This window comes from Lipotes vexillifer, unplaced genomic scaffold (assembly GCF_000442215.2).
Source record: "Lipotes vexillifer unplaced genomic scaffold, Lipotes_vexillifer_v1.1 scaffold1134, whole genome shotgun sequence".
In the NCBI taxonomy this organism is placed as follows: Eukaryota; Metazoa; Chordata; class Mammalia; order Artiodactyla; family Lipotidae; genus Lipotes; species Lipotes vexillifer.
Window position 1 is genome coordinate 209443 of NW_006772145.1, and position 24177 is coordinate 233619.

The window sequence follows — 24177 nt, forward strand, 5'->3', positions numbered from 1 at the left end:
GATGCTTCTATTTCCCACCTGGGTACAGTGAACCATATGTGGACAAGGGAAACGGGCTTCCTGAGTGTTCCTTGCTGCCAGCCCTACACTCAAAGTCTTTATGTCACGTAAACACATTTCCCTTTGTAGTCAGGCTGGCCAGCTTCAACACTGGGCATCACAATGTCAGCTCAGAAATGAGACTGTTCACATTCGCAGTCAAGTTTGTGTTCAGCTGCTCACCCTGTAAATTATTAGCTCTAGAATGGATGGAGTTCGTGCTGACAGTGGCTGTTTCGAGCTTGCTCCTGGCTTTAATTTTCTTGTCGGCAGGTACTACTGAAGAATAACCAAAGTGTTATATAAATGGGAGAATTAGATTCATAGCTGTACAATCTTCTGTTAGCGCTCTCAGCTACCATGGTGCAGGAAGAGAACTCTGAAGACCTGGTACAAGGAAAGTGACCACCAGGCTGGGATGGGGTTACCTGGCTCAGCATCACCCTCCTCATTTTATAGAGGGAAAAGCTGAGACCCAGAGAGGGGGGCCTTGTGACTCCTCTTCAGTTGGTATTTCCTCGTGGGATGTTCTTGGAAGTACTGTTGCTGCCTAAATTTGAAAGAAGTCAGAGTGGTGGAAATGCGGTCATGTGTTGGGGTTTGTGTGTTAGAACCTGATGGCAAGTCATCATGAGCTCCCCTCCTCCATAAACCTGTTTTCCCTTGGGATTCCACAGGTTTGTCATGGCACTGTCTCCTTCCTTAGCCACTGAGCTCAAAACCTCAGTCTTTATAATTCCTCCCCTGACTTGGTCCCCACGCAGGGCAGGCCCAGGCCCTGTTATTTCTGCCTCCTCAGCATCTCTCCCAGACCTATCCCAGTCCAGCTTTCGTGACTTTTCATCCCAGTCGTTGCAGTAACCTGCTCTATGATCCTCCTGCCTCCAGTCCTCCAGGGTGGTGCCCCATTTCAGCTGTAACCATGCCCTTTCCCACTCTGCTTAAAATTGACATGGGTTCTTTTCCTTTGCCCTTGGAGTTTCTCAGACTTTCTGTTTCTGTAGAATATTTATCTCCCTTACTTGTAAGTACTCTAGTGTAATTTACTTTATTTCCACCATGTTTTTTTCCCATATCGTATATATTTAATATGTGCTTATTAGATGGAAGACAAGAAATCTGTTAATTAAGTAGTTATTTGATTTAAAAACCATGTGCCACAAAAGAAGATATATGGATCAGTGGAACAGAATAGAGAGCCCAGAAATAAACCCACACACCTACGGTCAATTAATCTTCAACAAAGGAGGCAAGAATATACAATGGGAAAAAGACAGTCTATTCAGTAAGTGGTGCTGGGAAAGTTGGACAGCCTCATGTAAATCAATGAAGTAAGAATACACCCTCTTGCCATGCACAAAAATAAACTCGAAATGGCTTAAAGACTTAAACATAAGACATGATACCATAAAACTCCTAGAAGAGATCATAGGCAAAACATTCTCTGACATAAATCATACCAATGTTTTCTTAGGTCAGTCTCCCAAGGCAATAGAAATAAAGACAAAAATAAATAAATGGGACCTACTCAAACTTACAAGCTCTTGCATGGCAAAGGAAACCTTAAACAAAATGAAAAGACAACCTACGGAATGGGAGAAAATATTAGCAGATGATGCGACTGACAAGGGCTTAATTTCCAAAATATGCAAACAGCTCATACAACTCAACAACAAAAAACAAACAACCCACTTGTAAAATGGGCAGAAGGCCTAAATAGACAGTTCTTCAAAGAAGAAATACAAATGGCCAATAGGCACATGAAAAGATGCTCAACATTGCTAATTATTAGAGAAATGCAAATCAGAACCTCACACCGGGCAGAATGGCCATCATTAAAAAGTCTACAAATAACGAATGCTAGAGAGGGTGTGGAGAAATGTGAATCCTCCTACACTGTTGGTGGGAATATAAGTTGGTACAGTCACTATGGAAAACAGTATGGAGGTTCCTCAGAAAACTAAAAATACAATTACCATATGATCCAGCAATCCCACTCCTGGGCATATATCCAGACAAAACTCTAATCCAAAAAGATACATGCATGCTTATGTTCGCAGCAGCACTATTCACAATAGCCAAGACATGGAAACAACCTAAAGGTCCATTGACAGATGAATGGATAAAGAAGATGTGGTACATATATACAATGGAATACTACTCAGCCATAAAAAAGAATGAAATAATGCCATTTGCAGCAACAAGGATGGACCTAGAGATTATCATACTAAGTGAAGTAAGTCAGAAAGAGAAAGACAAATACCATAAGATATCACTTACATGTGGAATCTAAAATATGACACAAATGAACCTATCTATGAAATAGAAACAGACTCACAGACATAGAGAACAGATTTGTGGTTGCCAAGGGGGAGGGGGCTGGGGGGAGGGATCGAGTGGGAGGTTGGGGTTAGCAGATGTAAGCTTTTATATATAGAATGGATAAACAATAGGGTCATACTGTATAGCACAGAGAACTATATTCAATATCCTATGATAAACCATAATAGAGGGGCTTCCCTGGTGGCACAGTGGTTAAGAATCCAGCTGCCAAGGCAGGGGACACAGGTTCAAGCCCTGGTCCGGAAAGATCCCACATGCCGCAGAGCAACTAAGCCCGTGTGCCACAACTACTGAGCCTGAACTCTAGAGCCCGCGAGCCACAACTACTGAGCCTACATGCCACAACTACTGAAGCCCACGCGCCTAGAGCCCATGCCCTGCAACAAGAGAAGCCACCGCAATGAGAAGCCCACACACCTCAACAAAGAGTAGCCCCTGCTTACTGCAACTAGAGAAAGCCCACGTGCAGCAACAAAGACCTAATGCAGCCAAAAATAAATAAATAAAAAGTAAATAACATTAAAAAAAAACATATGGAAAAGAATATTTTTAAAAAGAATGTATATATATGTATAACTGAATCACTTTGCTGTACAGCAGAAATTAACATGACATTGTAAATCAACTGTACTTTAATTTTTAAAAAATCCATGTGCCAGGCACTGTTCTAGCTGTTGGATACATAACAGTGAGCAAAATAAGTCTCTGTCCCATGGAGTTTATATTCTAGAGCTGTGCTACCCATACTGTAGCGACCGACCACGTGTGGCTTCTGTGCACTTGTAATGGGGTGAGTCTGAATTGAGATGCACTGTAAGTGTAACATACACACCAGATCTCAAAGATTTAGTACCAAAACATGTAAGATATCTCATTAATAATTTTTATATTGATTACATTTTGAAGTGTCAGTGTTTTAGATATACAAGCTTAAAGAAAAGACATTAAAATTAATTTTTCCTGTTTCTTTTTACTTTTTTTTCGTATGGCTACTAGAAAATTTAAAATTAGACATGTCTCACAATATATTTCTATTGGCTAGTGCTGCCCTAGAGGGAGGAGAAAGAGAGGAAGTAAATAAATACAAACATATTTATATGTATTAGGTAGTGGTGAGAGCCATGAAGAATAAAGCAGGGAAGGGGGACAGAGACTGGCCAGGGATGGGCAGGGTGCTCTCTTTTGAATGGGATGGTTGGGGAAGACTTCTCTGGTGAGACTTGAGCAGAGACTTGCTGGAGGTGAGGGAGGGAGCTGGGCTGCTCTTTGGGGTAATATCAAGCAAGGTGGAGGAAACAACAAATGGCAAGTTCTGATTCAGGGATGCGCCTTTATGTTTCCAGAGGAGCTGGGAGGGAGCCAAGGGGAGTGTAGTAGTAGAACAAAGTCCAAGCAATATCCTAAGCCCAAACCACGTGTAGTAAATCCAAACTCAAAACCACTGCAATTGTCAAACCTTTCCTTGCCTCTCTGCATTGCTTGGATTTAGGAGACATGAGTCTTCGAAGCTATGTTACAGAAAGTATTTTTGAATTCTTTAATATTTGCTTCAATGAGCATAAGACGTAGAATGGAAGATTTTTATTTTAAAGTTTCAAACTGAATTGTGTTTCTTTTCTCCCAGCCAGCTGTTCCTTATTTACCTGGTTAGGTTTTGTGAGGGTAGGTCTTGGGTGTAGAGGTTACACAGTGTTTCTAATGATCTGTTCTTCAGTGTTGACATAAAGTGTAGTAAATAGTGGTGAAAATGTGAATTAAATGTCCTCAGAACATATGATGGTAAGGGAAACAGAGAGAGTGGGGCTGAAGCATTCAGCACAGTTAGGAAATAAATTCATGGAAAGATAACTAGAAGATATAAAAGCTGTGAACTGGCACTGCCCTGGGTGCTCTGCACAGTTCATATTATTGATTCGTCATAGGAGTCCCCATAAGGAGGATCCCCATTTACATAAAGGCACCCAAACACAGAGAGGTTACAAAGCTTTCTCAGAATCACACAGTTAATTGGGCTCTAGAGCCAGGATTCTGTTTCCCACAGCCTCTGAATTATACAGACTGGATTAAGCCTTTTCAAAACTGCTCTCCTGTGCAGATAGAAGAGCCCTGTCCCCCACTCCCCACCTCACCCCCTAACGAGCACAGTCACACCATAACTGGGTATATCAGCTGTGTATATGCATAGTCATAGGTCTTCCTATATAAAGAGACTCTGTGGACCCCATTTCACTAAGATTATGTGCATTCCCAGCACTGGGGATGTGGGGTATTGAACATTTAATCCCATTAAAGGCTACACGCATAGTAGGACTATTTGGGGGGAAGACAGAGGATTGGGTGAGCCTGAGAATAGTGGACATGCCGCCGCAGACAGAGGAGGGGGTACTTATGTACAAAGAAGTTCAATAGAGTGAGTGTTGATTGCATTTTCCAGGACACACCATAGTATTAAAACTACAGATGGAGCACGTTGGAGAACAAAAGACATGTTGACCCCTGCTCCTACCTCCAGGGGCTTGGGGTCTAGGCGAATCAGGTAAATGTGTAGAAAATACACACTATACTTGATTAATTTTATTCTTTGTTTTACTTTTTTATCAGATGCCTTCATGCAAACATTAAAGAACAAAATGGTAAAGACCTTACAATGAAAAGCACCAGTCCTCCGCTCCTTGTTTAATCGATTTTGTCCTTAGTTCTGTAGTCCTCCTAGCATTACCTCCATAAATCTAAAAAAATATGCGTATGTTGCTATTTCTCGATGTATCGTTTTTAGATAGTCTTTCATTTCTCTGTTCTGAATGGTGGGGATTTTGCTCACTTACTTAGACTACTTTTACCTTTTGTTTCTTGATGGTTATATTATTTGTGGTTTGGTTTTCTATTGGTCATCTTTCAAACAAACCGTATACAGAAACCTCTGGGTCTCGTTCCATCCACATTCACCATCCTTTCTTGGTTCTGGCGCACACGTATTCGTATAGCTAGTATGCATATGGCATCCCTACCTTCCATCAACCACCCCTTCCACTTTCCTTATCTCACATCTGTCCCTGCTGTACCTTTACCCTTACATATTCAAGGGCTGTTCTGCAAACATAAATTTGAGTCTTTCTTGTTTTGTTCAGAGGTTGACACTAATGTTGAAAATCAACAGGCAGCCCTTGAGTTATTATGATTGAAAATAGTGTTTGCTGCTCTCTTTTCCAGAACTTCATTGAAATCTGCAGGTGGCTTATTGGTCCCCTCCTTTTCTTTTAACTTTTATGAATTAATTACACTTTTATTTCTTCACTGTCATTTTAAAGGAGTCTTGGGAAGGAGGGGAGGACACTAAGTGTTTGTTTAGTCTGCCATCTGGAACCTATTGGCCATAGTAACTTACTTGCTGGTCAGGGCCATGGAGGAGGCTGGGGGAGGTAGAGACATGAAGGGTACTCCCTGTGTGCAAAGTGTACCCAAAGCATGCTCCGGGGTCACACAGAAGTGGATATAGGTCCTTGTACCACTGCTTAACACATCATTAGATGGAGGGAGCCTGACCCCTAAGACACTGGATAGAGGGGAGTTTCTGATGACCAGCAGGGGACTTTGTGTCCGAATGAAATAAACTTTTGTTGGGATAAATCACTGAGGCATCAGGGTTTATTTGTTATAGCAGCATAGCCTAGTATTACATTGACTGATATAGTTTCTGGGGCCATCTGGCCCCTCGTGTAGTAGAAGACACCTGTGGAAATATCTCCAGACTTACAGTAGAATCATAATTTATACCCTGTGATTTTATATTGTCAGGCGCATTTGCAAACTGGTTTTTAAAATGAGTGTTAATTGCATGGTACTCTGGTGTTCAGATTGAGATGTTTATGAGATAGCCACAGGCTTAAAGTTTCTCATTTAAAATGTGCTGGCCAGAAGCTAGTTAGCATCTGGGTAACTTCCAAAGATTTGCTGGTGCTCTAATGGACTTGGTCTGTGGGGGAGCAGTGGTTAGATTTGATGAAATGGTTTCCCGTAACTGTGACAGGCCATTAATTGTCAGGGTTTGCTGAACTGAGAGTGTGCTTCTGCCTGCTAAGGACTGCGGGGCCCAGGCGAGGCCAGGCCAGGGGAAGGAAGGGAGGGGAGGACGGAGAGCATGAGTGGCAGGGCACTTCCCATCTAGTCTTTCTCTGAGAGGCTCAGTGGCTGTAGCCCAGCAGCTTCAGTGTGTAAATTCCTTCTCCTTGGGCCTGCGTTAAGAGGGGAATTAATGCACTTGGAGACCTGTTTCTGTTACTCACTTGCTGACATGGCCTGTGCTCTCTCTGCCACCTCAGTGACAGGATGTGAGGGCAATCATCCATCCCCCGAGTCGGGTCTAAGTGAGAAAATAACTAAGAGCTGCCAGGGGGTGTGGAAGGACCACTGCAGGAAAGCAGAGCATCTCCCCCAAACTAGAAGTGCTTTGTGTTTCTAGTCTGTTATACAGAAACTCCTTTGAGGTTTAATCACGATTTTACAAAATAAAAAGAACACAGTGCTTTTAATGAAATGAGTTAGTGATCTTCATTCAAAATTCATTTTAAACAAATTAAAATTTTATTATGAGAACTTAATTTTTCAAGAAGTTTCTTTTTCAAAATGTAAAACGGCTTTGTTCTCAAGGTCCTTAGTTTGGACAATTAAATTGATCGAATTAATTAACAAACACTCCTGGTCATATACTTCTTTGAAGCTGGAAGTCAGATTGCCTCGTCTTTACTCAGTTGGAATAAATATGCCCTGTGGTTTATGAAATAACTATGCCTTCACAGACTGCATCTGCCCTGCATCTCCTCACTGGCCCCTTGTAGCTCCTGAGAGGCCACAATAACACTGTGGCACTAACCTGTCCAAGTGATGCATCTGCTCTCTCAGAGAGGATGCTGCAAGGCAGGAGTTCCTTCCTCTGCACCGCTAGATCAGGTTGGCTGGCCAGTCAGCCGGTAGGGCTCTGAAACAACAGAGCCCAAAGCAGGTGAACTGTGTGGTGGAGTGGGAAGTGGGACACAGCTCTGTCTGAGAGTCACTTTGTGATGGGGGAAGGCCCAGCAACTAGGAGACACCAGGAGTGGCCCTGGAGACTTGTGTAGGGCAGGTGTGAGGACCTCAGAAGCAGGACGTGCGTACCATAGAGCATATCAATCTCAAAGCTAGAGCGGACCTCACAGATTTTTAAAAATCACCTTTTTACTTATTACTGGTATTTTTAATAATGAAAAGGTCACATATATTACATCAAAGCTATTGGATATCCATTCATTTGCTTCACAATCTTATATTGAATGTCAGGAGCCTCCTGGGGAAACATGAGGGGGATGAAAGAGTGGGGGAGGGCGAGAGAGGTTCACAAAGTTAATAAGTGCCTAACCCTTGAGAAAAAGTCCCGAAGGTGAGCTAAGTCTAATATGAATAATTAGTATGCTATAGAGAGTGAGAAATAAAAGCATTATGGCAGACCAATGGGAATACTTCCATCTTGGAGATGGCAGGTAGGAAAAAGGAAAGACTTCCTGAAGGAGAGGTGCATTTATTTGATCCCTGAAGGTAGACAGGATTCTTTAAGTGGATTGAAACAAAGGTCTGTGCACCAGGGAGCATCCTGAGCGAAGTGATATGGATAGAAAAGAGGGCGTATTTTCTCAGCCCCAATCAGGAGCTGTGGGGGCAGTGCAGGAAGTGACTGCTTAGACAACAGTCCCTTTTGCGCTATTGCTCATCGTGTGGAAGAGTGGTGTTCCAGGAATAGCAACCCCTCCCATGCCCAGCCACCATGAGAAAAGAGCTATTCTTTCCAAAGTGGGGAAAGTGAGGCTCTAAAAAGAAGTTTAGAACTGGCCCAGGTTGTACATAGTGAAAGGTAGAATCAAACCTAGGCAGTGTCACACCAGAGCTAGGACATCACACTGCCTTGGTACTGAAAACAAGGGGACCCAGGTGTCATGGGACAGAATGGGTGAAATTAGGGCCATCTTAGAAAATCTGGTACCTGTGCTTGCTAAAACCTGGGGTAACATTCCAAGGGATGGGAAAGTAGTAGGGTTTAAGTCAGGATATGGGGAAGGGTAACTGGGACATTACAGTAGTCATCAGCCACATGTAGCACTGAGCACTTCACATGTGGCTTATCCAAACGGAGATGTAGTCTAAATTACTCTGGATTTCAGAGCTCTAGTATGAAAAAGAATGTAAAGTATCTCATTAATAATTTTATATTGAAAACACATTGATATGTATCTAAAATTACATTTTAAGTAAAATGTATAATTAAAATTAATTTCACCTGTTTCTTTTTTACTTTTTAAAACTGTGCCTACTAGAAGACTTTATATATATTGCTCACATTATATTTTTATTGGCCAGCACTGGTTTGGAATGCTAGGTTAAGCAATTTGGAATTTATGGGATCAGAAAGTAAGCTTTCTTCCCCAATTTTGTTTAAGGCTAGTCCTTTTTTTGAGGTTTGTAGGTATCTGAAAGATCCAGCGAATGTCTTAGCTACCTAGCTGTGCATTGGCCTTTCCTATCAACAACTGTTATGTCTGCCACGTGAAGGTGATCTCAGAATAATAGCCTGGTATTGGCTTTCCTGTACAGTTTAAAAGGAAAGCACACTGTGATCGTGCCATATTCACCACAGAGAGCTTGCCATCTCGGAATGGAATAAACCCTTTGATGTTTCTTTGAAATTAATGGTTGACCAAGTATATGTCATGATTTTTGAAATAAGAAAGTGGCCTTAGGATGTCCTCATATTCATAATTTGTATAATGTCTCTGGTACCATAAAACTGTAAGTTATCACATATTTGCCTGTGGGGATCTGCTTTTAAGAATGGCCAAGAGAGTTTGATGCTGCAAATGGACTTATAATGTAGAAAAAGAATCATACTGATGCTCTTATTTACTTTTTAATTTGTAACCCTTCAAAGATGTATGGTTACTAATTTGTAAATTCTGGATACCTTCTCCCCATAATCCCATATTCTTTAATAACAATATTCTAGATTGCTTTTGTGGCTCTAAGTTCCTGATCTTATTTGCTTTTCCACTCCCAGTGTCAGAGGCTCAATTCTGCTGGGCTCTGATAAAGCTTTTGTGGTACTAATTCTTGGCTGGACTTTCATTCCTCAGACCTCTGGCTCCAGAAAGCATTTATTTGGCATTTGGAGCACAAAGAATTCAGGACTTGAAAGAGAATAAGGAAGAAAGTTTCTGCAGCTATTGTGAAAGCAGCTTTCTTCAACCGCAGTAATTCAGGCACGTCCACAAGCATTTTGCCAGAAATGGTCTGAAACGCAGAGTTGGTGAACACAGGTGTACGTTGTAGAAATCAGAGTTTTACCTTCACCCTGTGCTGTGCTAGTGGAATGACAATTTCCTTGTCCCCATGACCTGCTTCAGTTCCTGGAAACAGGCCCCTGTCTTCACCTCCTTACTCAGCTCCTGAAGAAAACAGGCCCATCTCGAACCTTCCTGTACTGTTGGTAGGAATGTAAGTTGGGCAGCTACTATGTAAAACAGTATGGAGGTTCCTCAGAAAACTAAAAATAGAATTACCATATGACCCAGCAATCCCACTCCTGGGCATGTCTCCAGACAAAACTATAATTTGGAAAGATACATGCACTCCTGTGTTCATAGCAGTACTAGTTACAATAGCCAAGACATGGGAACAACCTAAATGTTCATCGACAGATGAATGGATAAAGGAGATGTGATACATATATACAATGGAATACTACTCAGCCATAAAAAAGAACGAAATAATACCATTTGCAGCAACATGGATGGACCTAGAGATTATCATACTAAGTGAAGTCAGAAAGAGAAAGACAAATACCATATGGTATCACTTATATGTGTAATCCAAAATATGACACAAATGAACCTGTCTACAGAACAGAAGCAGACTCTCAGACACAGAGAATAGACTTGTGGTTGCCAAGGGGGAGGGGGCTGGGGGAAGGATGGAGTGGGAGGTTGGGGTTAGCAGATGTAAGCTATTATATATAGAATGGATAAACAACAGGGTCCTACTGTATAGCACAGAAAGCCATGTTCAATGTCCTATTAAAACAGGAGGGAACGGGGCAGGACACAACCTTTGAAAGAATGACATAGCCCAAGGATATGACATAAACTGATTAAAACCAAATGGGTCCAAGATGGCAGACAAGTTGACTTCCACTAGACCTTGAGCCTCAGTATATGCTCACTGTAACACATCAGCAAGCTAAATGACACACCTACAGGCACCATGACTGTTCCAAGGCCACCATAAGGATCAAAAAGTGGGCAGTGGCCCAATTCCTGGGAATCCCCACCCCTTCCAGAAATAGCTGAATACTCCTCCCACTCATTAGCCTATGAAATTACCCATCCCTATAAAAACTGTCAACTCCATACCTGGTGCTTTTCTCACCTTCTGAGATGGCCCACACTCTGTCTGTGGGGTGTGCTTCTCTCTAAATAAATCCACTTCTTACCTATCACTTTGTCTCTCACTGAATTCTTTCTGCGATGAGACATCAGGAACCTGAGCTTCATTAAGTCCTGAAACCAGGTGTGTGATCTCAGTTGGAAGACTGTGGGGTTTGGCCCGGTTCGAGTCCCAGCCATGTGGGTTCAAGTCCCAATCTGTGTTTAGGCCTGGTTCGAGTTCTGGCCCCATGTGTTCAAGTCCCAATCTGAGGTGCACAGTTTCACTATGATAAACCAAAATGGAAAAGAATATTTAAAAAGAATGTGTGTGTATGCATAATTGAACCACTTTGCTGTACAACACTGTATATCAACTATACTTCAATTAAAAAAATGTCAGGGCTTCCCTGGTGGTGCAGTGGTTGGGAGTCCGCCTGACGATGCAGGGGACACGGGTTTGTGCCCTGGTCTGGGAAGATGCCACATGCCGCGGAGCGGCTGGGCCTGTGAGCCATGGCCGCTGAGCCTGCGTGTCCAGAGCCTGTGCTCTGCAATGGGAGAGGCCACAACAGTGAGAGGCCCGCGTACCGCAAAAAAAAAAAAATGTCAGTGAGGATACAAAAAAAAAAAAAGAGAGAGAAAGAAAATAGGCCCATCTGCTGGATCAGTTTCTAAGTTGATACCATCATGAAGTAAATTCATGAACCTCTCTGACTCTTGGAGTAACTTTTTAATGAGTTCCTTCTTTCAGATGAGAGATTTCTGCTCCAGCCTCAGGATTCCCTTGTGGATGTCTGATTGATGACTTAAATTCCCAGAAGAGCTGGGCCCCAGGTGCCCAGTGAGTCCCAGCCCTCTGCAGTCCACCGCCCCCTGCTGGCCTGACTCACAGGCTCCCATCCTGCATCAGCTATTCATGTATGTGGGCCTAGGACCCAAGCCTCCTAAGTCTGGCTGATTCTTATCCCCAGGCCTCAGGCTAGACCTCAGGCTAGACCTGACTCCTGAGTGTCTAGCCAGATCCTGGGTTTCCAGATGAGATGACCTGCATAGGAGGTTGGCAGGGTCTGTGGTTCCAGCAGTCTCTGGAGTTAGCACTAGAATGATGTGTCCTTGGCCTCTGCCATGTTCCCCCAAATGTTCGTGTGTGGTCAGCCCCTGTAGCTGTGACGATTACCCATAGTCAGCTCCCACCTTGCAGTGCTCAGCTTGCCTTTTACATCTTCCAGGCTGAGCATCTCACAGCTACCAGGGCCCATTGCCTACACAGCATAAGATGGCCTGGGCTGTGACTTTGCCCCTTTCCATGCCAGGAATGTGCCTGGAGCCCGGGCTTCCTCTTCCCAAGGCTGCCTGGTTGGAGGGGAGGGACATGGTTTTGTGTTGCTCCCCAAATCCCATCTGCAGGTTCCCCTGCCCCACTGCCCTACTCACTGGAGCTGGAGCCTACCTGAGTGCTCCTGCCAGATCCTCACCCTGCCCTGAACCAGGGCTTGGGTTCAGCTACCAGCCCATTCCCCACACAGCATAAGATGGCCTGGGCTGTGACTTTGCCCCTTTCCATGCCAGGAATGTGCCCGGAGCCCGGGCTTCCTCTTCCCAAGGCTGCCTGGTTGGAGGGGAGGGACATGGTTTTGTGTTGCTCCCCAAATCCCATCTGCAGGTTCCCCTGCCCCACTGCCCTACTCACTGGAGCTGGAGCCTACCTGAGTGCTCCTGCCAGATCCTCACCCTGCCCTGAACCAGGGCTTGGGTTAAGGTCTCAGGTCAGACCACCCATGGCTATGGCTTGTCTCCCTCCCTGCACTACATCTGTGAAACCCCAGAGGACCTGCATTTCTCTAGGCCCTGGACTTTCACCATGTGGCCCTGCCTTTCTGACACTCCTCCTTCCCTTCCTACCTTCCCCTTCTTCCTCTCTTGGGTCACCTCCCCTGCCATCATCTTTATCTAGCTGAGTGGATCCTGAACCAGATCCTAAAAGCTTCTATTCCTCTGAGAGCATAAACGGCTTTGTGCGGTCCTGAAGTAGACCCGTAATCTCCTACACGGCCTGCTGTGCTTAGGGGTATGTGTGGTGAGAGAGAGGGAGGGAGAGGGGAGGAGACAGAGTCAATTCATTGTCGACTGTATTTTAAATCTTCCTTCCTTCATACAGTATTTATTCATTTTACATGAATCTCAGAGCAGAGGCACGGGAGTGGTATTTAATGCTAGATGCTCAATGGCACTACTTGTCTTGCTGAAAACATAAGAACTACAGGTTCATTGATGCTGGTTTTTTGGGTTTTTTTTTTTTTGCATTACGCGGGCCTCTCACTGTTGTGGCCTCTCCCATTGCGGAGCACAGGCTCCGGACGCGCAGGCTCAGCGGCCATGGCTCACGGGCCCAGCCGCTCCGCGGCATGTGGGACCTTACCGGACCTGGGCACAAACCCACGTCCCCTGCATCGGCAGGCGGACTCTCAACCACTGCGCCACCAGGGAAGCCCTGCTGGTTTGTTTTGTAACCGGAAGATCCTCACCTGACGTGTGACCTTGGGCATGTTCCTTCGTTTTTTTGAGCCTCCAGTTTTTCCACTGTACAATGAGCATGATGAGGATACCTGACTAGAGTGTGGGAGGTTAAATGAATTGGTACGTGGGAAGCCCTGTGGACAGCCTCTGGAACATAATAAGGACTCATAAGAACTCGGGGTGAAGTCTGTACCTGCCTTGCTCTAGGCTGGTGTATCCGGTCCATGAATTAAATAATTAGAGTTCTCTTTAAATTTTCATATATATTTAGTAAGTTCAAATGGTTTTAACGGTTTAGCTTTTCATAAAGCAAGATGCTTTCCTCTTTTTTGCTATTAGATGATTCTCTACAAGCAGAACAGAAATGCTAGTGTTTGTTGTATAGCCGATGCTTAGTTATTTAGACCTTCAATGTCTCTCTTCATTTCGTATATTCACTTGTGTGCTGACCTGCTGTGGCCAGAGGAGACAGTTGGCTGCCAGGATGTTTTCTTCCTTAGAATCAGAAACTCTGATGCCTTTTATTTAGGGTGGTGGTCTATTCATTTCTGTTTCCCTGCATACCTTCTATAGGAACTGTTCAGTGGCTTCTGTTTCTTTCTGATTGTAGAAACAAAATATTTCTATACAAACTGGAAAACAGGTCAGTGGGCAAATGAAGAGCGAGTTTCTGAGAAAAATCACACTTTCTGCTTTGACAGCTTAAGTACGAAAGGGAAGCTTTTAACTAGGAAGTAGAAGTTCCGAATACACACAGCTACCCCAGCAGGACTAACTGGCCTTAGATGCAGCCACTGAGAGTGTTTGTTTTCTCCTGGAGACACGTTTCTGCCTTGAAAGTGGTTTCCAAGGTCTTGCGAGTCGCAGACCCATATTTAGGGAGGGCCTCCCTACTGGGCTGCTTCTTCATGAATCATGGGCCAGCCCGTATCCCCGAGTCCGTTCACTCTGCTCTAGTCTGCCATTAAAGGCCTTAGTGTTGCTGATGTGCTCAAAATATCACCTAACACAGAGGAGATTCTGGTGAACTGTTGCCATTATTGAGAATGGCAAAGGATGCCTCTGGTCAGCAAGACTTTATCTGTTCTTCATGCCACCCCTTTAGCTATGGAAAGCCTGTCCTAGAACTGACATTATCAAACTTTGAGGTAGATAAAGAATATTCCAGAATAAATGATGGAATTTTAGAGCTAAAGTGAAGCTTAAAAATCAGTCCTGAATTCAATTACAACCTGCTCATTTTATAAACAAAGAATTAAGTCCCCAGGAGTTAAGGATGTTATATAAAGCAACACAGCAAATGAACACTGGCAGTCTCGTCCTCTTTCCTCAATTGTGACAAAGTGTCTCTTGTTTAGTTTTTGTTTTCCAGTGTAGCTAGGTATTTAGTTAAATGTCAAGAGATCTACACTTCCCCTCTCCTCCACAACTAGTTTCACAGGAATATTTAAACTCACTGTATTGTTTAAATGCAAATCATCATCATTTAAAATAAATTTGTTCCAGATGACATGATACTATACATAGAAAATTTGAAAGATGCTACCAGAAAACTACTAGAGCTCATCAATGAATTTGGTAAAGTTGCAGGATACAAAATTAATACACAGAGATCTCTTGCATTTCTATACACTAGCAACAAAAGATCAGAAAGAGAAATTAAGGAAACAATCCCATTTACCATCACATCAGAAAGAATAAAATACCTAGGAATAAACCTATCTAAGGAGACAAAAGACTTGTACTCTGAAAACTATAAGACACAGATGAAATAAATTGAAGATGACACAAACAGATAGAAAGGTATACCATGTTCTTGGATTGGAAGAATCAATATTGTCAAAATGACTATACTACCCAAGGCAATCTACAGATTCAACACAATCCCTATTAAATTACCAGTGGCATTTTTCACAGAACAAGAACAAAAATTTCACAATTTATATGGAAACACAAAAGACCCTGAATAGCCAAAGCAATCCTGAGAAAGAAAAATGGAGCTGGAAGAATCAGGCTCTCTGGCTTCAGACTATACTACAAAGCTATAGTAATCAAAACAGTATGATACTGGCACAAAAACAAATAGAGGTCTGGAACAGACCTATAATGGAACAGGATAGAAAGCCCAGAAATAAATACACGCACCTGTGGTCAATTATTCTATGACAAAGGAGGCAAGAATATACAATGGAGAAAAGACCGTCTCTTCAATAAGTGGTGCTGGGAAAACTGGACGGCTACATGTAAAAGAATGAAACTAGAACATTCTCTAACACCCTACACAAAAATAAACTCAAAATGGATTAAAGGCCTAAATGTAAGACCAGATACTATAAAACTCTTAGAGGAAAACATAGGCAGAACACTCTTTGACATAAATTGCAGCAATATCTTTTTGGATCCACCTCCTAGAGTAATGAAAATAAAAACAAAAATAAACAAATGGGACCTAATTAAACTTAAAAGCTTTTGCACAGCAAAGAAAACCATAAACAAAATAAAAAGACAACCCACGGAATGAGAGAAAATGTTTGTAAATGAAGTGACCGACAAGGGATGAATCTCCAAAATATATAAACAGCTCATGCAGCTCAATATCCAAAAAACAAACAACCCAATCAAAAATGGGCAGATCTAAATAGACATTTCTCCCAAGAAGACACTCAGATGGCCAAAAAAAAAAAGCACATGAAAAGATGCTCAATATTGCTAATTATCAGAGAAATGTAAATCAAAACTACAGTGAGGTATCACGTCATACTGATCAGAATGGCCATCATCAAAAAGTCTACAAACAATAAATGCTGGAGAGGGTGTGGAGAAAAGGGAACCCTCCTACACTGTGGATGGGAATGTAAATTGGTACAGCCATTATGGAGAACAGTATGGAGGTTCCTTAAAAAATTAAAACTAGAACTACCATATGATCCAGCTATTCCACTCCCAGGCATATATCCAGAGAAAACCATAATTTGAAAAGATTAAGGTGTTAGCATTTTGCCTGTGCCTTGCACAAAGCCAAATAGTAAAATGTAAAGGAGAAACTAGTCTTGCATTTCCTTCTGTCACACTGTGCTGCTCTTTTCTTGGCTTTCACCATTAAGAAGGGACAGTGTAGCTTAAGGGGTCAACAGATAATTTGAAAAGGTCATTGCAGACCAGACTGTCCTTTGCTCCCGCCCTTTCCTTTGTCAGTCACTGCTTGGCGTGACTGACCATGGTTAGGTTCTGGTCCACTCATGCTGAGGATTCCTTTTTCAGCCACAGTTTAAATCAGGTGCACGAACCTGTCTGCTTCCCTAGTAACAACAGTCTGACTCCAGTGTGTTAATCTTCCAAGGACAGAGCTGCCTTCAGCTTTCCTGGGGCAAGATGCTTATTTGCCAGGACAAGAGCAAGGGTGTTCCTTATGACTGGTATATTATTCCTATTGAAAAATAATCTTTTCTTACAAGTCAACTTTTCACCAGGGTTTCTAGGCAGAGATCCAGCGCATTTTGCTCATGTCTTTGTCTCTAAACTTTAAAGAAGGAAGAGGGTGTGAACATCCCAGAGTGACTTCTCTGTGCCAGGGATCCCCTGAACAGCATTTCAGGCCAGGGTGAAGCCTCTGGATTGGGATTCAGACACACTCCTGTTCTTTATCCTCAGGTCATGCCTGTCTCTGTGATGTGGGCCACCTGGTGCCTGCCACCAATCAGAGGAATAGGAGGTATACAAGAAGTAGGGGAGGGAGGGGTGGAAAGCAAAACAGAAAAGTACCCTGGCAGTTCAGTGTTAGAAGTGCTGTTATGCAGGAAGTGTAGTCTTATAAATGTGTGTGCATGTGTATATACGGTAGACAGATTTTTAAAAAGCAAACTGGCATTCTATGTATATAGTTTCCTACCACTTAATATTATATTAAGCAATGTCCTGTGTCATTAGATAAAGCTGTTTTATATCATATTATATAGTAATATCATGTCATCTCATATATCACATCACATAGCATCATATGAATGTGTCTTAATCTGGTTAACCATGGCTTGATTAGTGGATATTTGGGTTATGATTTTTATAATATAGAGAATGCCACAGAGGACATCCTTGTATTTTGTGAAATTTTGTCATCTCCAATCTTTTTTCCTTAAAACCCATCCCTAAAAATATTACTCAGCCATAAAAAGAAATCGAAATTGAGTTATTTGTAGTGAGGTGGATGGACCTAGAGTCTGTCATACAGAGTGAAGTAAGTCAGGAAGAGAAAGACAAATACCGTATGCTAACACATATATATGGAATCTAAGATAAAAAAAATATCATGAAGAACCTAGGGGTAAGACGGGAATAAAGACACAGACCTACTAGAGAATGGACTTGAGGATACGGAGAGGGGGAAGGGTAAGCTGTGACAAAGTGAGAGAGTGGCATGGACATATATACACTACCAAATGTAAAATAGACAGCTAGTGGGAAGCAGCCGCATAGCACAGGGAGATCAGCTCGTTGGTTCGTGACCACCTAGAGGGGTGGGATAGGGAGGGTGGGAGGGAGGGAGACGCAAGAGGGAGGGGATATGGGAACATATGTATATGTATAACTGATTCACTTTGTTATAAAGCAGAAATTAACATACCATTGTAAAGCAATTGTACTCCAATAAAGATGAAAAAGAAATAGAATAACTGGCTTAAATGTGTGAAATAAAACTTTTCCAGGCCTCTGAGCCACACCACCGAGCTGGTTTCCAGAGCGTAGCTCCAGTTTTGTTTGCTCAGCGGTGAGACATTTCATGTTTGCTCCTGAAGCTTGTGGACAGCATCCAAGTGAACATGCCCCGTGTTGAGTTCTTTATGGCAAGTACTGTTTGGCAAGGGATCTCTGTTTATAGTCGATTAAGCAAATAGACAGCTGAGTTCCACGTAAGACATAGCAATGTTAGCAGCCCTACAGACTCAGTACCTCTCCGTGCTTTCAGAATAGGAAATGTGTGTAAAGTGCAGGTCAGAATAACAGAAGAGAGCCATGCCACTCGAGTTTCCTTTGATCTCACTGTGTGTCAGGACCGAAAGGCAGAAAGGACCACCACTAACCTTCCAAGAAACAATAAGCTCTTGAGACTTGGTGCCAAAATTTTAATGTGCTCTCTGACCCCTGCTGAAAGGCTTGTGTTTTAACATGTCTCCTAGGAATTAGCTTTGTTCATTTAGGCCTGACCTGCCAGATGTCTGGATTTTATAGAAATCGGAATTAGATCATTTCTCTTGTATTTTAGGTATATCAATTCAATCAACAAAGACAAATCATTTTTTAAAAAGTAAATGAGGTACTTCTTTGCTCTGGAGCAGCTTTCCTGCTGTGGACATGATGATGGAGCAGGTATAAGCACACTTTTAGCTCTGATGACCTTGACTCTTGTGTTCTATAGACTTATCTAGGGCACCCATGATTGAGACTGTGTACAAAGGTAAGAAGCAGTCTTAATGCTCTAGAAATTTCTTCATTCAGATTTGGATGAGACATAGCTCATTAAACTCTGGGGCATAATTGCTTTGATGGCTGACCATAATTTATGACAACATTCTCCTTTGGTCCACATTTTTATAAACCCCACCCTTCTGTTTAATATTATTAAAGTTTTATGGTGGCCCCATCCAATGAGGAAAAACAAACGGAAACACCTTATCATGGTTTCGTGTCCCTTCTGCCAGGTGGCAGTCCTGTTCTTGGAGCAGGTCCTTAGGGTTGGAGTGGAAGTGAGCATCCCTTCTGTGTTGGGAGGAAGCTGTCAGTTGAAGATGGCTGCCCTGGAGGTGGGCTTGGGGCTACCTGACCCTGTGTGCTATGGTGCTTCTGCCTAGTGCTTGAAGTTTGGTAGCTGGTCTCCTGTCTCCTTTCCTTAAGTCACCCAGTAGAAGACCACTGCCCTCAGAGATCCGTACATTCCCCTGGAATTACCTCTCAATTAACTTTTCCGGTGCTTAATCATCATAAACCCTATTTAATATCTAGGCAGTGTAGGAAAGTGCCAGATGGAATTTCTTTTATTAGCAATAAGATAAGGTCCCCTGAAGCCTGTTAAATCAATTCTCATTAGACACTGATTCATAGGGCCAAGAGTTCACCAACTCTCTCCTGCTGTTACAATGCAGTTTCGGATTTAGATGGGCTTTGTAGAGACACTCAAACTTAATGGACTCTGAACTCTGGTCATTTCAGTATGTCTTAAATCTGTGAAGCTTTATAGCAATAGTGTGTGTTTTGTGGTATTCATGTGCTTTAGGGAAAAGACAGAGGAACCAGTATAATTTGGGACAAAAACCAGGACTCATCTGACTCACACGTCCACTCCAAATAGCCCCACAAAACCAAACCAAAAAAAATTGGGGACAGGAATTTGAAAGTACCAGGTAGCATGCTTTGGAGCTATTGGGCTGGCCAAAAAGTTTGTCTGGTTAGTGAATACGTTATTCAGTAAAGTTCTTCGTGAAAATGAAAAATATGTTTTATTTTTGCTTAAAACCAAACAAACTTTTTGGCCAATCCAATATGAAAATATGAAAAGTCATGCTCTAGTAGGCTCATATATTACCGGATGGGAGCATAAGTTGTTATTTCCTTATGGAGAGCAACATGGCTGTAACTCTCATAATTACAAATGCATATAGTCTCTAACCTAGTGATTTCATTTCTAAGAATTATCCTAGAAATATACTTCACACGTTTGAAATGACATATGTTTGGGGTTATAATTGCTTAAAATGTACACCAATAAGTTATTGGGAAAATAAGCCATGCTATATCCAGACAATGGAATGCTAGGTTGTTATAAAAAAGAATGAGGAGGCACTTTATACTGATGAACAAAGACCACCAAGAAACGTTAAGTGAAAAATAATCCTCAGGAAAATGGAATAATACAATTTTATTTAAAAGGGACACAAATTTTTAAAAAAACAACAAGGAAACAGAGACAGAGAGAAATTGGATAAGAGGGGAAAGGGAGGGCGAGGGAGGGAGAGATAGTTTGTATACGTATGAAATATCTCTGGAAGGATACACAACTTCATTTAACTGAGAGGATGGAAATTGGGTAGCTAAAAAACAGAATTAAGAGTAAACCTTTCTATACTTTCTAAATTTGAACCATGTCACTGTAAAACCTAGTCGATACATTTTTAAATGGAACCTGAAAACCATTCTTAAGAGTCATAATTGCTTGTGTGATGTTGTTGAATGAATACTAAGGATTCATCAAAAGTATATTTCCTTTTCCCTAGACTTGAAAATAATGTGGTTGTATATATACTTGGACCAAGTATTGTTTATGAGTTTCTATTGTTTCTTCTAAGCAAGGCACTGAGAGAAATATTTATTTTTGTATTTACTGTCCATCACTGTGTAACCTGAAACTTTAAACATATAGTAGACTTCATTGATATTTTGCTGGAAATTAATTCTTCTGCTTTTATGGTGTTGATTAAATATTGGTATTTCTATTAGCTTCATAAAATCTTGACTAAAACATCTGGAAGAGTGTCTGAGGTGGTTTAGATAAGCCTCCTTCCTATCCATAAGGAAGGAGAGCTCAGAGAAATTAAAGGATGTGTGTAAGGTCTGCAGCTAGCCAGGGACCACTGGTGGTTTTCATGTTTTCTTTGGCTGCCTTAAGAATATATATTTGGCCCCCCAAAATTACAATTATACCCGTACATTTAACCTCATTCCAAATGCCTGTCAAAATAATAGGAGTTCCATCAACAAGCCAGAAACAGGGGAGTGCCTTCCAGTCTCAACCCAAAGGACTTCTCAGGCATTCAAGAACTCAAAATTACTTAAAATTGTTCAGACAATCAAGGAATTCATCAAACCTCAGATTAAGGGAAAATGAAATATAAAATAAATGGTGAGTAATTAAACCTTTAAAATTTGAGTTAATGTTAAATAATTGTTCTTATTGTACAACTTAATGTGACATCAAAAATAATTCTTAAGTGAGAAAAAAGTATATAAGCATATGGAATCTAAAAAAAAAAAAGGTTCTGAAGAACCTAGGGGCAGGTCGGGAATAAAGACGCAGATGTAGAGAATGGACTTGAGGACATGGGGAGGGGGAAGGGGAAGCTGGGACGAAGTGAGAGAGTAGCATTGACATATATACACTACCAGATGTAAAACAGATAGCTAGTGGGAAGCAGCCGCATAGCACAGGGATATCAGCTCGGTGCTTTGTGACCACCTAGAGGGGTGGGATAGGGAGGGTGGGAGGGAGACGCAAGAGGGAGGAGATATGGGGATATATGTATATGTATAGCTGATTCACTTTGTTATGCAGCAGAAACTAACACACCACTGTAAAGCAATTATACTCCAATAAAGATGTTAAAAAAAAAGAATTAAAGGCTACAATTCTTTTACTTGGTGGGGGACAAAAAGAAAAGAGAAAGTCACACGGACATATCTTCAGATACTGTTTTATTCTTCATGGTGATAGGGAAAGGAGTATTAAATGGTTTAAAATATGCATGTAATTGCTTAAAAGTTTTAAGAGACTACGTATTACTTCCGGATGATCAAAGAAGGAGAAAAAAGATCAAAGGAAGCTTTGGTCCCTAGAGAAAAAGATGTTGGAGTGGAGGGGTAGGAGGGGCAGTGGAGCAGCACGGAAGCACAAGATAAAATGACACAAGAAGATCAAATTTATTATCCCAGTCGATGTGAATTTGTTAAACTTGTTTATTAAAACATAAAGACCCTCAAATTTAATAAAAAATCAAAGTTAAGTGAAATTAGTTTGAGGATACAGCTGACCAGCACCTTGATTTCAGCCTTATGAGACCATGAGCAGAGGCCCCAGCTAAAACACCCAGACTCCCAACCTGTAGAAACTGAGATAATAAATTTAGTAACAAAGCAGTGTTGTTACTGAGTTTAAAGAATGGGTTAGAGGCAATATTTGAAGAGGTGAAAAGCTCCAATCAAGATTTTCATGAAGCCCAGCATTCCCAAGCAGGACAACAACAAAAAATCTACATCTAGATTCATCTTAGTGAAGCTGTAGAAGAGCAAAGACACAGATCTCAAAAGTAGCCAGAGATAAAAGGTATACTTCAAAAGAGTAACAACCAGACTGACTCTTTTTTTTTTTTGCGTTACGCGGGCCTCTCACTGTTGTGGCCTCGCCCGTTGCGGAGCACAGGCTCCGGACGCGCAGGCTCAGCGGCCATGGCTCACGGGCCCAGCTGCTCCGCGGCATGTGGGATCTTCCCGGACCGGGGCACGAACCCGTGTCCCCTGCATCGGCAGGCGGACTCTCAACCACTGCGTCACCAGGGAAGCCCCAGACTGACTCTTGATTGTCATCAGCAGTGGAATGTTACCTTACATGTTCTGAGAGCTATTTCAGAATAAAATTGGCAGGCTCTGGTGGTGGATTGAACATGAGGTCATGGAGGAAGATTTTCAAGAGTATCATACCAAGTTCCTAGAATGCACATAATACCTTCACTGAGAAAAGGAATAAAGAAAGCCAGGTTTGAGGGAGACGTTCATGAATTTGCTTTTGGACAAGATGAGTTTGAGATGCTTTGAGACATCCAAAAGAAGATGCGGTTCCTTTCCATCCATCATCTAGCTCACAATTTCTATCTTGTCTAAGAACATATGACAAAGAACTCTGTCAAATGTCTTGCTGAAATCAACTTACACTATATCTATGGTGATCCCTTGTTCTATCAGCAATGAGGTGAGTTTGGAATGAATTGAATTTGAGTTGTAGCTCAGCCACTTACTATATGACCTTGGACATAACATATTCAATGTTTAGGAAACTCCATTTCTGCATCTGAATTATGGCAACTGAGTTGGACTAAAAGGACTCTTTTAATGTAAGGACTAAAAGAGACACTATATCTGGGGAAAAAAAGCCTTACCTATCTACATAAAATACCACACATTTTAGTTAGTGATTCCTAACTCCTCAGAATCAGCCTTTTTTCCAAATGCTCATTAGCCACCTGTTTTCATTAGCTATTTTTCTAGAATTTTATCACGCATTGATTTCAAGCTTTATAAACAGAATCCACCTTTTTCTCTTATTTGAAAAGTGGAGTCACATTAATCTGATTCAGAGCTTTTGGTGCCTATCCTCAGAGACTATTGACAGTGGTTGGTAATCATATTTGCAAGTTTTTTCTGGGCCCTGGGATGTGATTTGGCTCAGGTGGGCAACTTGAAGTCAGTGTAAGTAAGGCACCTGTGTGTGTGGGTGTGTTTTTTTTTTTTTTTTTTTTTTTTCTCATTTTAACTAATTTTATCTCTTGTCTTGGGTTCCAGTTTCTTATTTTAACTGTAAAACAGTATCTTCAGGGGAGAAGATGGAAGAAGAAAAGATGTTGAAGAGTTCTGAATTTCCCACTAGCATCTGTTAAATAGCATTATACCATCTGCCCCAAGCAATATCACATTTTGTTTCTTATTTCTATTGCCCTGGAACACAATTTTAGACACTATTTCATTTGAATGTCTTAGCTCATTCAAGAGCTTTTCTGTAAATATTCTTATAAATCTCAGCCATTAAAAAAATTTTTTTACTATATATTTTTCAAAAATATGGGTTTTTCCATCTTTAGCTTGTGCTTTTAAAAATATGACCTCATTAGAGCACAACACTTTGCACATGGCTGATATTCCATGTTTGTTTGTGTGAATGAGTGGATGAATGAATGAACCAGAGAATTTTTCATACAGCCACATTGGTTATTAAGGTTTCTTCCCCTTTCTTCTTTATCAAGGTTATTCACAATTATCAGTTTTCATTTCTATATTCTGTTCCTTTTTTGAGTTGTACTCC

General features: G+C 41.7%; 1 protein-coding gene across 1 annotated transcript in view; it reads left to right on the forward strand.

The window, feature by feature from the left end:
- MYRIP (myosin VIIA and Rab interacting protein) overlaps positions 1–24177 on the forward strand; it is a 181324-nt gene that overhangs the window by 113 nt on the left and 157034 nt on the right. The window contains 1 exon segment of the mRNA XM_007447341.1: positions 4910–4918. Within this exon segment, the coding sequence (XP_007447403.1) occupies positions 4910–4918 (9 nt within the window).